We start from the raw sequence: 12,638 nt of genomic DNA, 5'->3' as shown, positions 1-12,638 counted from the left end.
TCACCTGAGCGATGTTAAATATGGAAACTGGTGTCACTATAGTCGTGTTTAATTGAACTCTTTTTTTTTTTTTTTTTTTTTTCGTGTTAGCGCCGCGAAGCTATGAGCGACGGCGAGGTGGCTATGAGCGAGATGTGGCTATGTGGAGATGAGAGGTGGCTATGAGCGACGTACAGATGAGAACAGATGGAGAGAGGACAGCAGGAAGGAGTGGGGGGATAGGGGGTTAATATGCGTCTTGGGCAGACTTCAGGGGGAACTGTGCCGGTATTCGTCTCGAAAGTCTTCGGAAAACCCAGGGAAAACCTCAGACAGCACAACCGGTGGTAGGATTCGAACCCACCGCCTCCAAGATAGCACGACACCACCGAGCGAGACGCCTTAACCCACGTTCAACCTAACTACCGTATTTTCCGGTGTATAACGCGCGCGTTATTCGGTAAAAAGGTGCTCTGAAGAGGGCCTGCGCATTATCGAACGGTGGGAGTTATACACGGAAATATTTTCCGACAGGAATTTCTTTCCTGGTCGGTGTCGTACAAATTATAGTCTCCTCCAGGGTGTGCTGTGAATTTCTCCCAAATCACTTAGGGTCATTTGAAAAAGCCGGCATAGGGCGTTGGAATTAATAAAAAGTTGTGATGCTACTTAAGAATGTCATTGAGCAGTCAATAATTCAGAATGGCGAACGGGACATGATGTCGTACCTCGATGCCGTGGGACATCTAATGCATATTGAGTAGAGCTGCAAATTTGGAAGAAATTTGAAGTGCAGAAAACAAAGCTGCCCTTTTAATTTAAAAAATGTAAATAAAAACTATGTTTTCACTCTTGCACAGTCTATATTTGTGAACCAACAGATGAGGGAAGAAACCCTAGTGTAATATGAATTATAAATACAGACCTCATGCTTCAATGAAACCAACAAGGTTGCATGTAAAGTTATATGAAGATCCGAAATGGACTTTTGGCAGCATGCCAGAGGACCGCCTTCTTTCTTACGTAACACAGATTAGTAGGCGAAGTGGGACTGTCTGCAGCATACATTAGGCCAAATGGGACCCCCTGCAGTTCAAGGTCGGTGAACCTGCTAAGGGATGGCGAGATAATCTGCTAAGAAGCATTAGGCAAAATGGGAATAGGCGAAATGGGAAGACACGACTGAAATAGCGGTATAAAACAGTGCCGTGTATTTGATACACGGCTCTGCGGTAAACAGACGCGTGGCGACGCCTGGTGGGAAACAGTCGCGCCCATTCGTCCAACATCAGTTGTTACATGTCCCCAACCATCTGTCGGCTAAGTGATGACTCATGGGCTAAGTAGCCGACTTGTTTGACTTTCTTTTGAAAAGTTTGTTAAAGCGAGATGGTTCCTGACATATGTTCTCTCAAAATGCAAGAACATTGGTGCATCGTGGAAATGAGTAACAAAACTGTCAGCAGAATCACCATGAGAGTCACCTCGTAAAAATGCACCACGTCCGGCGAGCCGGCGTGGTGATGGTAGCGGTCCACAGATGTCGCTGTACACTCCCATTGTCGTTGGCATGTTCATATTCGCCGCCCCAGGTGGCGGGAACTGCTGCGTTTTTGTGGTATCTTAGACGCAAGGTTGACCGTAATATTAAATCTGAATTTTCTTTAAAATAACTGCGAAGTGGATTTGAACGAAATTTGTGGCATTTGTATATACTGAGCACCCAGTGTCAAATGAGCCAGACGTAGAAAACTGTACCCAAGCAGCACAATGTACTGAAAGTCGAGTGCAATAGGGGTGGACGGTATGTGTCTTATCAATGTTCTTTAGTTTCACGAGTCTGTTCAAGGCCTTCCACCTACCCGTTCACCCCTATTGCACTCGACTTTCAGTACATTTTGCTGCTTGGGTACGCCTGCTGCTTCCCTACCACCGTGAGCGGTTGAAAATCTTTAAGATAGCAAATAAAAGCCGATGCTGCTGTTGAGCTCGCAGTTGCGGAACAAGACAAGCTGTCACTGATGATTTTTTTTTTCTTTTTTGACGCGCTGCAAGCGATTCGATAAGCTCATCTGGAGTGGCGTCGCAACTGAGGGACGCGCGCCCTATGACGATCATATTTATCATTACCTGGAACTGTACTTCCCCGACCCGATTCTCGGAAAGAAACAAACACTGCGCAATTGGTGCGTCCCGAGAGTCACATGCCAACAGGGGACGAGTACGTGCGCTCGTGCCTTATCTTCATTGGGCAGAATCTGCACACGACATGCAGGTATCAAGTAGGCGTTCTTTGAGTGCATATTTACCTCTCCACTTTATCTGAGATACTATCGCGCGGTAGCTTATTTCCTGGAAAATGGCTGCATCATCGCGTGAATTATCTCTCGTACCCTGGTTTTCCGAGAAACGATACTTCACCTGTCTCCGATCCCGCGTCTAGTCCGTTGTATTTGAGGCACTGACGGAGAACTGACGGATTCTTGGTGCTTGACCAATAGTCGCCGTTGTTATCTTTTCTCGGAGGCAAAAGATACATCTGGCCCAGATTATCTGGACCGGGGCTTTGTAGAGGATATTTCGTTCATATGCATACATATTGTCATGGAGTACAGGCGTTGTATTCTGCCATGGCCCTACCTCCGTCCGTACTTCGAATGTATCACGGAGAGTGAGAATAACCTTCATGTCCAGTGTAAACTCTGTTTGCCGAAGGAGAAGTATTTGTCTGTGGGGAAGAGCTCCAATTCGAACTTGAGGAAACACGTGAGGGTAAGTGGTGTTCTCATGTACACTTACGTAAGAACAGTGCGCGAGCATTTTGGAAATTCCTTCAGTGCGCTCGTGATCTAAATACGTCTGTGATTGGCTCATGTGATCGCATAACCCCTCCGAGCAAGAACGTAGTGCGCCAGCAGGTTTACTTGTGCCCCTGTTCAGGGAAGGGCAACGGTAATGGTATCGGAAACAGGAACGGTATATTACCTAAATTGGAGATGGTAGCGGAAACGGAAACGCATACCACGGTCCACCATTACCGGCAACAGAAACGGAAACGAATTTATCGTCCGGTATTGAATTCGGGTAATGGCCATTCCTGTTGTGCGATGACATTTGAGTGACTTTTCATTTTTTGCTTTTGTATTTTGATGACTTCATTCCCTGTAATGCTCTAAATACTATAGGGAGCATGGGAAGAAAGCGCAAATTGGATCTCGAGGGTGCATCCCTCACTTACCACGCCCCATCCGAGGCTCATACATACCGATTAGTCTCGGTATCGTTGAGGCTTATACATACCGATTAATAAATGGACATAATCTCGACTGTTTCCACAATATGATAGAAAACACTAATTGGGGCTGTGTTTTCAACATAAGAGAGCCCAAAAACGATTACAACAGTTTCTTCGAGAAATTTCATGAAATGTATAAGGCTTGTTTCCCTGTAGTTACTAGAAAACACAATAAAAAAAATTCGTAAGCCATGGATGACATCTAAGCTACTCAGAGACATTCGTCATCGGGACAAATTGTACAGACAGTTCTTGAATGACAAAAGCCAGGAAAACCTGAGCGCTTATAAGAGGTTCAGAAACTACGTGACGTCGGATATTAAGAAAATCAAACAGGTATACTATACTAGGCAGTTTTATAATTGCACACATGAAAATGTGTGGCAGACTATTCACAAAATAGTGGGCCAGAAAAAGGATAGAAGTAACATTGATAGTATATAACACGAAGGCAGAACGTTAACCGTTACAGACATGGTTGAAAGCTTCCACAGCTTCTTTGTGAATCAACCTTTGGGAAAAATTCCTTATCAGGTCGCAGCTATGAGCCTTACAGGTGCCTGAAACATTCATTTTTGCGCCTGTGCATGAAAGTGAGGTAATCAGCTCCATTCAATCGCTGAACAATAGTAACAGTACGGACATAGTTGACATGCAAATTGCACCTGTTAAACGCGTGGCTGCTAATATAGCGTCCATGCTACATCTTTAACCTGTGCATCTCGGCGGGAGTCTTCCCATCTAACATGCAAACAGCTAAGGTATGCTTAGTTCACAAAGGTGGCACTTTATCAGATATGTCCAATTACCGTCCGATTTCTATATTGCCAGTCTTTTCCAAGATATTTGAAAAGGTTATTTATACTAGAATTAGTTGCTTTCTTGATCGGCACTCGATCTTGAACCCTGCGCAATATGGTTTTCGTAAGTCACGATCTACTGAAATGGCACTCTTAAAGATGAAGGAGACAATAATAGAGAACATTGAAAATAAGCTACTTACTTTGGGCATTTTCGGCGATTTTTCCAAGGCCTTTGACTGCATAAACCATGCTATTTTATTGCAGAAATGTTGGTACTTCGGGTTCGGGGGCTTAAATTCGTCCCTGCTTAAGTCTTATCTCAGCAATAGGGTACAGTCCGTTGTTGTAAATGGCTATAAATCATAATTAAAACGTGTAACGTGTGGCGTACCCCAAGGATGTCTGTTGGGTACCCGCTCCTTTTAGTCTATATGTGAATGACATTGTCAATATATGTCCTGACACGGGGTTCGTTCTATATGCGGACGATACAAGTATGTTCATCAGTGGAAAATACACTATGGAACTAGCCGCAAAAGCAAATGCAGTGTTGCACAGACTTGCAGAATGGTCCAGTAAAAAATTACTTAAATTAAATCCTAGCAAAACCAATGCGGTCATATTTAGGCCCAGAAATCGCCGGCTATCAGTACCAATCGACATACGTTTGAACGGCGCTGTCATTAAAATCACTGACACAGTCAAAATACCGGGCGTTTATCTGTCTAACACGTCATCATGGGATGCCTGGTTTCAGGATGGGAACAACCAATGCCTCCTTCCATGTATGTGGTAAAAATCCTTGTTGCCAAGACGTATTATACGCATGAAGGAGAGCTTGGAGTGACCGCCCGTCAAGGTTTCGCAGGGCGGCATAGGTGATTTTATCGGGTCCAGGGGACGAGCCGGTGTTCACAAGCTGTAACGCTGCCTTAAGCTCGATTAGTGTGAAGTCGCGGTCCACAACTTCCGGGGAACGGGGCCCGTCTTGGTGAAGTTCAGCTGTCAAACTGTGGACAAAACTGCGGTGTACTGGCGTGGTCGAGGCAGCCGCCGGAGTCGTAGATTTCATAGATTTCTATGTCCGGAGTCGTTAGTACCACACAGAAGTCCGTCGGTAGCGTGTTTTCGTCTACACCCTTAACGATAGCCAAGGCCGCGAGAGTATTCTTTTGAGGGGGCGCACCCTTCAGAGATCGGATTGTCCGCCAGATCTTCGCGGACGGATCAAACGGTGAAAGGTGGTGGCAAAACTTACGCCAACGCTTCCTGTCCTCTTTCTTAAGTTCTCGTGTTACTTTAGCTTTCATCCGGCGGTATTCCACAATGTCCGTAGGTTGCTTCACGCACTGTTGACAAGACTGAAGACATGCTCCTACATATATATATATATATATATATATATATATATATTTATCTTGCAACATGTGCGCACCCCAACGACGTAAAATTACATACTTGCGTGGTGTGTACGCGTGACACCGAAGCAGCACTTGGGCAAAACAGGGTGCTGATAGAGCCGGACGGGCTGTCCTCCCGCAGCTCTGTAACAACCGTTCCATTACCGGAAACAGTAACGGAAACGAAATTGAAAGGCCGGTATCACAAACGGATAATGGAAAAGAAAATATAGCAGTAACGAAAATGGAAACGGTAACCAAAATACGGCCGATAATTATCCTTCCCTGCCCCTGTCACAAGGCAAACTGAATGTCATTCCCAACGAATGCCATTCGCACTGAATGACGTTCGTTCGGTGTCACGCGGTGAAACCAAATGGCAGTACACGCGAATGAGTTCGGGAAACTCACTCGCTGTTCCCTTTCGCATCGACTGCGTACTCTCGCAGTGGAGAGGTAGCAAAAACAACAACGATAAGCCGTTTTAAGAAAAGACGAATGAAAAGTTGCACTGCAATATTTTATCACGAATTTGATAACTTTTGACATGAATGACGAAAGGCACTGTTTTTCGGAGAACTACACTCTTAAAAATGAACTTCACCGCATAGCACGCTCCTAGCCAACCATAATCTCGAATGATATCGTTATCTGCCCGTAGTGTTGAAAATGGGAGGCGTACGCCTTTTTTGTGACACTTATGCTGTTCATAATTGTCACAAAAAAGGCGTACGCCTCCCATTTTCAGCAAATCAGGGCAGATAACGACATCATTCGAGATTATGGTTGGCTAGGAGCATGCTATGCGGTGAAGTTCATTTTTAAGAGTGTGCCCTCGTTCCCAGTCGCCATGTTGCCAAGTGCGGTGCAGATAAGCTTCTTACTAGTCTTCGCCTGTGGTACTTAGCCAACTAAGTGTCGTCAAAAATTCAACGATTTTGTTAAATGACCTAACGTTCTGCTAGTTTCGGGAAAACGAAATAAAAATGAAGCGAATGTATACCCGTTTAATGCTTCATATGTCCGACACTGGTGTCTTAATTATTGACGGTGCCGACATTTGCGAATGGCATTCTGTTGCTTCGTGTAGCTCGACGCAAGACGAACGAATGACATTCGGTGGGACTGTCATTCGCTGGGAATGCCATTCAGTTTGCCGTGCGACAGGGTTATCACTTTTGTGTTCTGTCCATTTACCTTTTCCTCTATATAGCTGAGGGACATTTTGCGAACGTATAGAGCACATCTGCTTGTCCAACGCCACCTAGATAGAGAACGCCTGCGCATTGCCTCCTCTCCCTCTTTCAATTAAGAGTCAGAATTCGTCTGCTACTGCGATTCACCGTTCTGCAAATTCAAGAACCCGCGAATGATTGCAGCTCACCCGGAACCGGCACACCTAAATATTTAGACAGAAAGTGCGAGACGCTTTCCAGAAAATCAGTTTTGAGAGAGATTGAGACCGTTTTACGCTTTATTTCCAAGTTTTCCCATTTAGTAAGCGGAGATGTTCAATCACAACTCGCAGACGACGGTGGTTCTTCTCACTGGCCACGACCACCGAAAGCACGTTCGTGATTGGCTACGGCCGTTGAAAACACGATCCTGACTGGCTGACTCTAAATTGTTACGTCACGGCGACGAACGCGCGGACTTTTTGTATCTAGGTGGTGTTTGGCTTGGCGTACTATACATTCGTCGCTGTCGGAGATGTACCTCTGTGACGGCAGACACTTGAGTTTCGGTATGTGAGTTCGTTACGTGGAGTAAGTCACGTGACGGCAACGAAAACGCTGTCATCTCATCGCACCTACTAAGAACAACCGGCGTCTCGCGCGCAAATAAAAGAGGCACGACTTGCAATCTTCCAAGTTACCATCATGCACCTTGTCTAACTTCGTTTGCTTCAAAGCTGTAAACTCTAATAAGAGAGTAAGTAAACTGCGGGACCTTCCCGTCTCCTGGCGGAGTTACATCCACACCCCCAGTTTAGTCACTTCACCTGAAATTAACTCCTCATCAGCCCACATACATACACTGCACAAACTTCGTGCGTTGTTTCCCGAGAGTGACTAAATATATAACCGACCGCTCATCCCGTGCATGTCAACCGTAAGTCCTAAATGTCATTTTCGTCGCTTTTCCTATTGGTTCTGAACACCATTACTTTCCCTTTTCGACAGCCGATGCCATCATGCTTTCTTTTTCTCTTTTTTTACAGTCCATACACCCCAACCGTATATTTGAAATGGACGGACACTTCTCACCTATTCGCCGAAGACGACCATACTCAGACGTCTTGTTTCGAACGAACAAAGTTTTCCGGTAAGTGTCGTCTGCTACGTAACCTCAATCGTCTTCCTACTGGGGAGGACTGCCTACTTGTCGGGGCATGTTGTGCGACATTCTATTCGAGACCAATCCATCAACCCATCAATTTCAGTTTATGTCACAGCAGTGCAACACTGGGATACACATAAATAAACCTTAAAATCAATTAAACTAACTTAAACCTAACCTGACCCAACCTAACCTTAACCTAAACCCAACCTAACATAACCTAACCTAAACTAGATTTAAAATCAGTGAAGCACTTGGTCCAGCCGCCGGTCACACACGCAGTTATGCAATTTTTCTTCTCTATACCACCTGAAAAGTATCTGTTTCTCGACCACTGTCCTAAGGACAGAGCACATTGTGCAGTGCGTTGAGAACCAATGGCTCCGCCATTTGAACCTCAGTACCTTTGAACCTCAGTAACTGCATTTATAGGCGCCGACTGCGGGGGGGCGCGGGGGCCCTTGCCCCCCCCCCCCCCGGAACATGAACTAGGGGGGGCGCCGCCTCCCCCGGGAAGTCCCGCTAAGAGGCTGACACCAACCTTTGGGGCTCGGCGCGCCCGGGTCAAAAGAGCGAAGAGGCACAAACCAAAAATGAATCTTGCAATTTGTAAAATATGTATCCGCCCACCATACTCATTATCACAGTAGAAGGTGAGGCGAAGAAACACAGAGGATGACACAACACATACCCTGAATTTCGCCCAAAGCAATCAGATCAGCAGTCGAAAAGGTACCAGCAGCTGCCAGTGAGGTGTAACGGTAGGATCTTCGGAATCTTTATATTCGTTGGGAGAGGGTTCAACTCCCGCTGCTCCATTTCATTGACCATATTCATTATATTGCGCGCAGTTCGCGTCAAACACCGAGGATTTAATACATGTTGTTCTTTTTGCACTCAGTTTTCAAAGGCGTAATGCCTTCAGTTGTGCACATGTTCACTGTTTACGTTCTCTCTGTTTTTTCTTTCGTTTTGTTTTTTCTGTTCTTCCTTCCTCTTATTTCTATACCAGTTCTGCATAGTACATCATAGGATCCCGCCAGAGTGTGTGATTCTTCAGCTTTAGTTTTGTGTTCTTCATTTTTCTTTTCCTTTACATTCCTTCTTTCTGGTTTTTTTTATTATTTTCTTTGCCTCTTTTGACTTCCCCCTTTCACTTTTTTTTGGAATAACAAGCCGACATCCATATGGCTTGCCTTTCCATTCGTTTTTCTGAATAAACATACCCCCCCCCCCCCCCCCAGAGCACTTACTTCGCGGTGCGCCCTTGCCCCCTCCGGGAAAATGAAAACTCTCCGCCTCTGACTGCATTTATTCATCAGTTGAACCCTGCTTGTTCTGCCTCTTGGTCATCTTGGGGTTGCCTTTGTTCTGTTTTTCTACTGCCTTGCTTTCTATTCACGCGCTCTGGAGTATAGCCTGTACGTCTCAATATCATATTTTTCAATCGGTCAATATCAATCACCTGGGCGTCTTGAAACCTTGTTAACAGGACACGCGTGGTCCTGTTCACGGAGACGTCCTTCAGTTTCGCTTCTGGCATGCAGGAACTGGATTAGTGTAACGCCTTAAAACGAACAACATTTCTCTTCTTACTCCTTTCAGCATGTATGCAGAAGATCAAGGCGAATACATAGAACTGGCAACGGGAGACACTCCCATCCCTTCAATGCCAGACACTCCACCAGAAGACACGGCGTTGTGCGTTCGTCTCAGCGAGGTCCGATCCCTCGCTGCTCCGCCCACACCGCAGGCGTCGACCCAGACCAAGAAAGAAGACTTCGACAGAGCCATGCAAATGAAGTCCTGCCAAACGACACCTATTTCACCACCTGCCACAAGGACAGTCCTAGCAAGTCCTGGAAGGACAGTCGTGGCATCTACGCCGTCAAGCTATTCCGAACGATTCAGCGAAGATCCCCCAACCGTTCCCGAGTCCCGTGACCACGCGAACCGAAGTGCAGAAATGCCGCAGCTTATTCGAGCGGAACATCAAGCTGATGTCCCAGCACATCCTTCGACCCAACCAGGGGAACCTTACAATAGATCCCGCAAGCGTTTAGCGACCCCGTCAACGACATCGTCGCTCGCAGAGCGCAAGGCTACGGCCGATTTAGAGATCCTGATTGCGCAGCGGAGAAAAGTTGAGTCCGAGTTGAAGAAGCTAGAACTTGACAGACGTAAGGTTGCGGCTGAAACGTTACTGCTCACTGAAGAGGTATACAGGTGCGAAGAAGAAAGGAAGAAACTCAGGGCTGAGGCCGACTTCTTCCTCCAGGAGAAGCTGAGGTCTGAAGAGGAAGGCAGGAAAGCAGCAGCGAAGGCCACTCTACTTTTGGAACACAAGAATTTTTATGTGGAACAGCAGAAGACTGAGATGGTACGACGAAGAATGCTTCTGCTGGAACTCAAGAAGGTGAAGCAAGACTTCAATCTTCTTCGGTGACTCTGTAATCAGGAACTGTGTACGTTGTACATACGCGCACGCGTTTCATTTTCCTCGTTGATAGCGCCACTTAACCTAGTAGCACATATTGTGAATTGAATTGAATTGAATTTATTTAAACTTTACAAAGCTTAATGGGTAGTACAGTTCATACAGATGGAGGACCCAGAGGGAAAAGTTTCCCGCTTTGTGGCCTCGATGTTGTACCAATGTTGTGAATATTCTCCAGTGTGGGGCAACATTTATCAACATTTCACAACGTTATGCAACATTATCAAACGTGGACCAACATTACTTGACATTCAGCGATGCTCATGCGACATGGCAGAGCAACGTTAGAGGAACATTGCAGCTCTATATACGTTTCCCAAACGTTGTTTATTGTACTTTCCCGAAATCCTCATCTCCTTCCAACAGGGCTCCTGCGTGAACTCTGAACATTCATCTTCATCATCACTCACCATCTTCTCCCCCTCAAGCAATGGGATAGGGTGCTGCCTCAGCGGCGAAACATCCCTCTACATCATCATTGCTTATTTGTTGTTGTTTCCAGAAACATATAACACTGCCCGTAACACTCTTACCAACAAGGTAAACCTACTGGTTTCACAGCTCCGCTCAGCAGGTAATCACATTAGAGACGGAAGCCTGAATTAAAAGCACAGTGTATGACATGAAGGGATGTCAGGGATGTTGCGAATTGTTCACGTTGTTTTGAAAGAAGTTGTCTGCGAAGATCTTTCGTAGAGGACCGAGCAGTTTTCAGAAACTTGCCATGCCTCCTTAACTTAATGTCGAGTCCATCTTCGGCGCCCGAAACATGAAACAATACCCTGCTTGAATCGCCTAAATGTCTGGGAGGTCGCTACACACCTCGTTTGTCTGCTCATAAGACTAAACCGGAACCTCCGATCCCCAGTAATTCTGTGGGTTCTTCTTTGTGCTGTTGTTTACGTGCACGCCCCTATATCAAGCAGCTGAAACAGCAAGAACAACAACTTTATTTAATGACGTGATAGCGGGGTTGCATCGCCATTTCGACGTCGCCGATACCCATCGAAAGAGCAAAGTATGGTGAGCTAGAATGAATGGCGTGCTGAACGGCGACTAAAACCGGGTCGCTTCCTACGTTTGTCACCCGGTCAGTGTCCGAACCGACGAAGGTTTATCTCAGCCGTGATTAAACCGTGGAAAACTGTTTATCCGAACACTTGGTGCGCTTCCCTATGTTGTCGTCCAGGAGGAGCAAAGCGACGCATCGTTAAATTGGATAACTGGTTTATTCAGCGTCACTACATTCACACTTAGTGGAACCAATCCACAGTTACAGAAACGACGCCGCACTTGCGTCTTAATGAGTCGGCGTCCAGAACTCGACTGACTCAGCAAGGGTTCCCGGGTTATGATATCACAAAAACACACGAGCCAAAAAGGGCAAGACTAAACAAATCGGCAGGCGCTTTCGGGGAGTGGGCACCCTCGGGATCTATCAGGTGACGTGAAGCATGTGATGCGGTATCGGGTCACCCTGGCAGTTGTCTTGAAGCGTGCTATCCGGTGCACGAAGGTGTAAACTGAAAGTGGAGAAGCAGTCTTCCTGCAGCCCAGGTGCGCAATAGGTCAATATCTGCTTATACGCTGTGGCCTATTGCCTACGGTTGTGACATTCGTTCCTTTTTTTTTTTTTTTTTTTGAAGGGGCTTCCGACACCTACTTATCCCGGCCACTTACCGGCCTAATAAAACGCGAAAGAATACGCATCACAAACCCGTAATTCTTGCTCTAAGCACGGGTCCGACTCCTGCGCTCTAACCTGTGAATCACTGCAAGAAACGGTTTCTGAAAACTGTGTGAAATGCGAAAATATACGATTTGTTGCTGCTGCTTTCTCTATTGAAACCATGCTGTCTCGGGTAATACTGTGAGGTCCTGTAGTGGCCCTTCCCTTGCCTTCGATACACGATCCTTGCATACTTGCGCCTGGACGCGGTCCTTATGCGATAGCCGATTTCGAATGCGAGAAAACAAGCACAGTTCGATTGCAAGGAATAGCCATTGCACTTCGTCTAACCAACTGTACGCGTATTTTACTATCAGTGATTTATGGAGGCCCCGGCCTGGCCCCCTTACTAAAACCCTCAGTTGCTTGGGATCGGGTTGTGGATTCAATTCCGGCTGAGAAGGCTATCAGCTTTTCGGCGGGGTACAGCTTGGGACAAAAGTTTACGGAACACGCGAGCCACGTACTTTTTCTTCGGTGCGACACCCTAGCGGCTGCCGGAATCGGGTGAGTCCACTGTTTCGAAGGGGTGGACGGATGCGCTGTTAGCGACACACAGTGGCGGTTCCAGTGTCGCTTATGCGTGCCTGGGTAG

The 12,638-nt window shown here is 46.4% G+C and overlaps 1 protein-coding gene across 2 annotated transcripts; it reads left to right on the top strand.

Moving 5' to 3' along the window:
- Positions 1–2,321: 2,321 nt before the first annotated feature.
- Positions 2,322–11,175, top strand: LOC135388106 (uncharacterized). Of its 2 annotated transcripts, none has more exons than XM_064617428.1 (3): positions 2,322–2,751; positions 7,699–7,802; positions 9,423–11,175. In XM_064617428.1, the coding sequence occupies exons 1-3, from the start codon at positions 2,584–2,586 to the stop codon at positions 10,261–10,263; spliced, it is 1,113 nt and encodes a 370-aa protein (XP_064473498.1). In that variant the 5' UTR covers positions 2,322–2,583; the 3' UTR covers positions 10,264–11,175. The 2 variants fall into 2 exon arrangements, with proteins under 2 accessions (XP_064473498.1, XP_064473499.1); XM_064617429.1 differs by lacking the exon at positions 2,322–2,751 and adding an exon at positions 3,765–4,035.
- Positions 11,176–12,638: the final 1,463 nt, after the last annotated feature.

Source organism: Ornithodoros turicata, chromosome 3 (assembly GCF_037126465.1).
Source record: "Ornithodoros turicata isolate Travis chromosome 3, ASM3712646v1, whole genome shotgun sequence".
Classification (NCBI taxonomy): Eukaryota; Metazoa; Arthropoda; class Arachnida; order Ixodida; family Argasidae; genus Ornithodoros; species Ornithodoros turicata.
Note: the sequence above shows the minus strand (reverse complement) of the source record. Positions and strands in the feature narration are given on the sequence as shown.

Excerpts from the sequence above, each read along its gene's own strand:
- LOC135388106 (XM_064617428.1), top strand. The coding sequence starts at position 2,584 with ATGGAGTACAGGCGTTGTATTCTGCCATGGCCCTACCTCCGTCCGTAC. Across the intron at positions 2,752-7,698 it reads ACTTGAGGAAACACGTGAGG|TCCATACACCCCAACCGTAT; the intron begins GTAAGTGGTGTT and ends CTTTTTTTACAG. Across the intron at positions 7,803-9,422 it reads CGAACGAACAAAGTTTTCCG|CATGTATGCAGAAGATCAAG; the intron begins GTAAGTGTCGTC and ends TACTCCTTTCAG.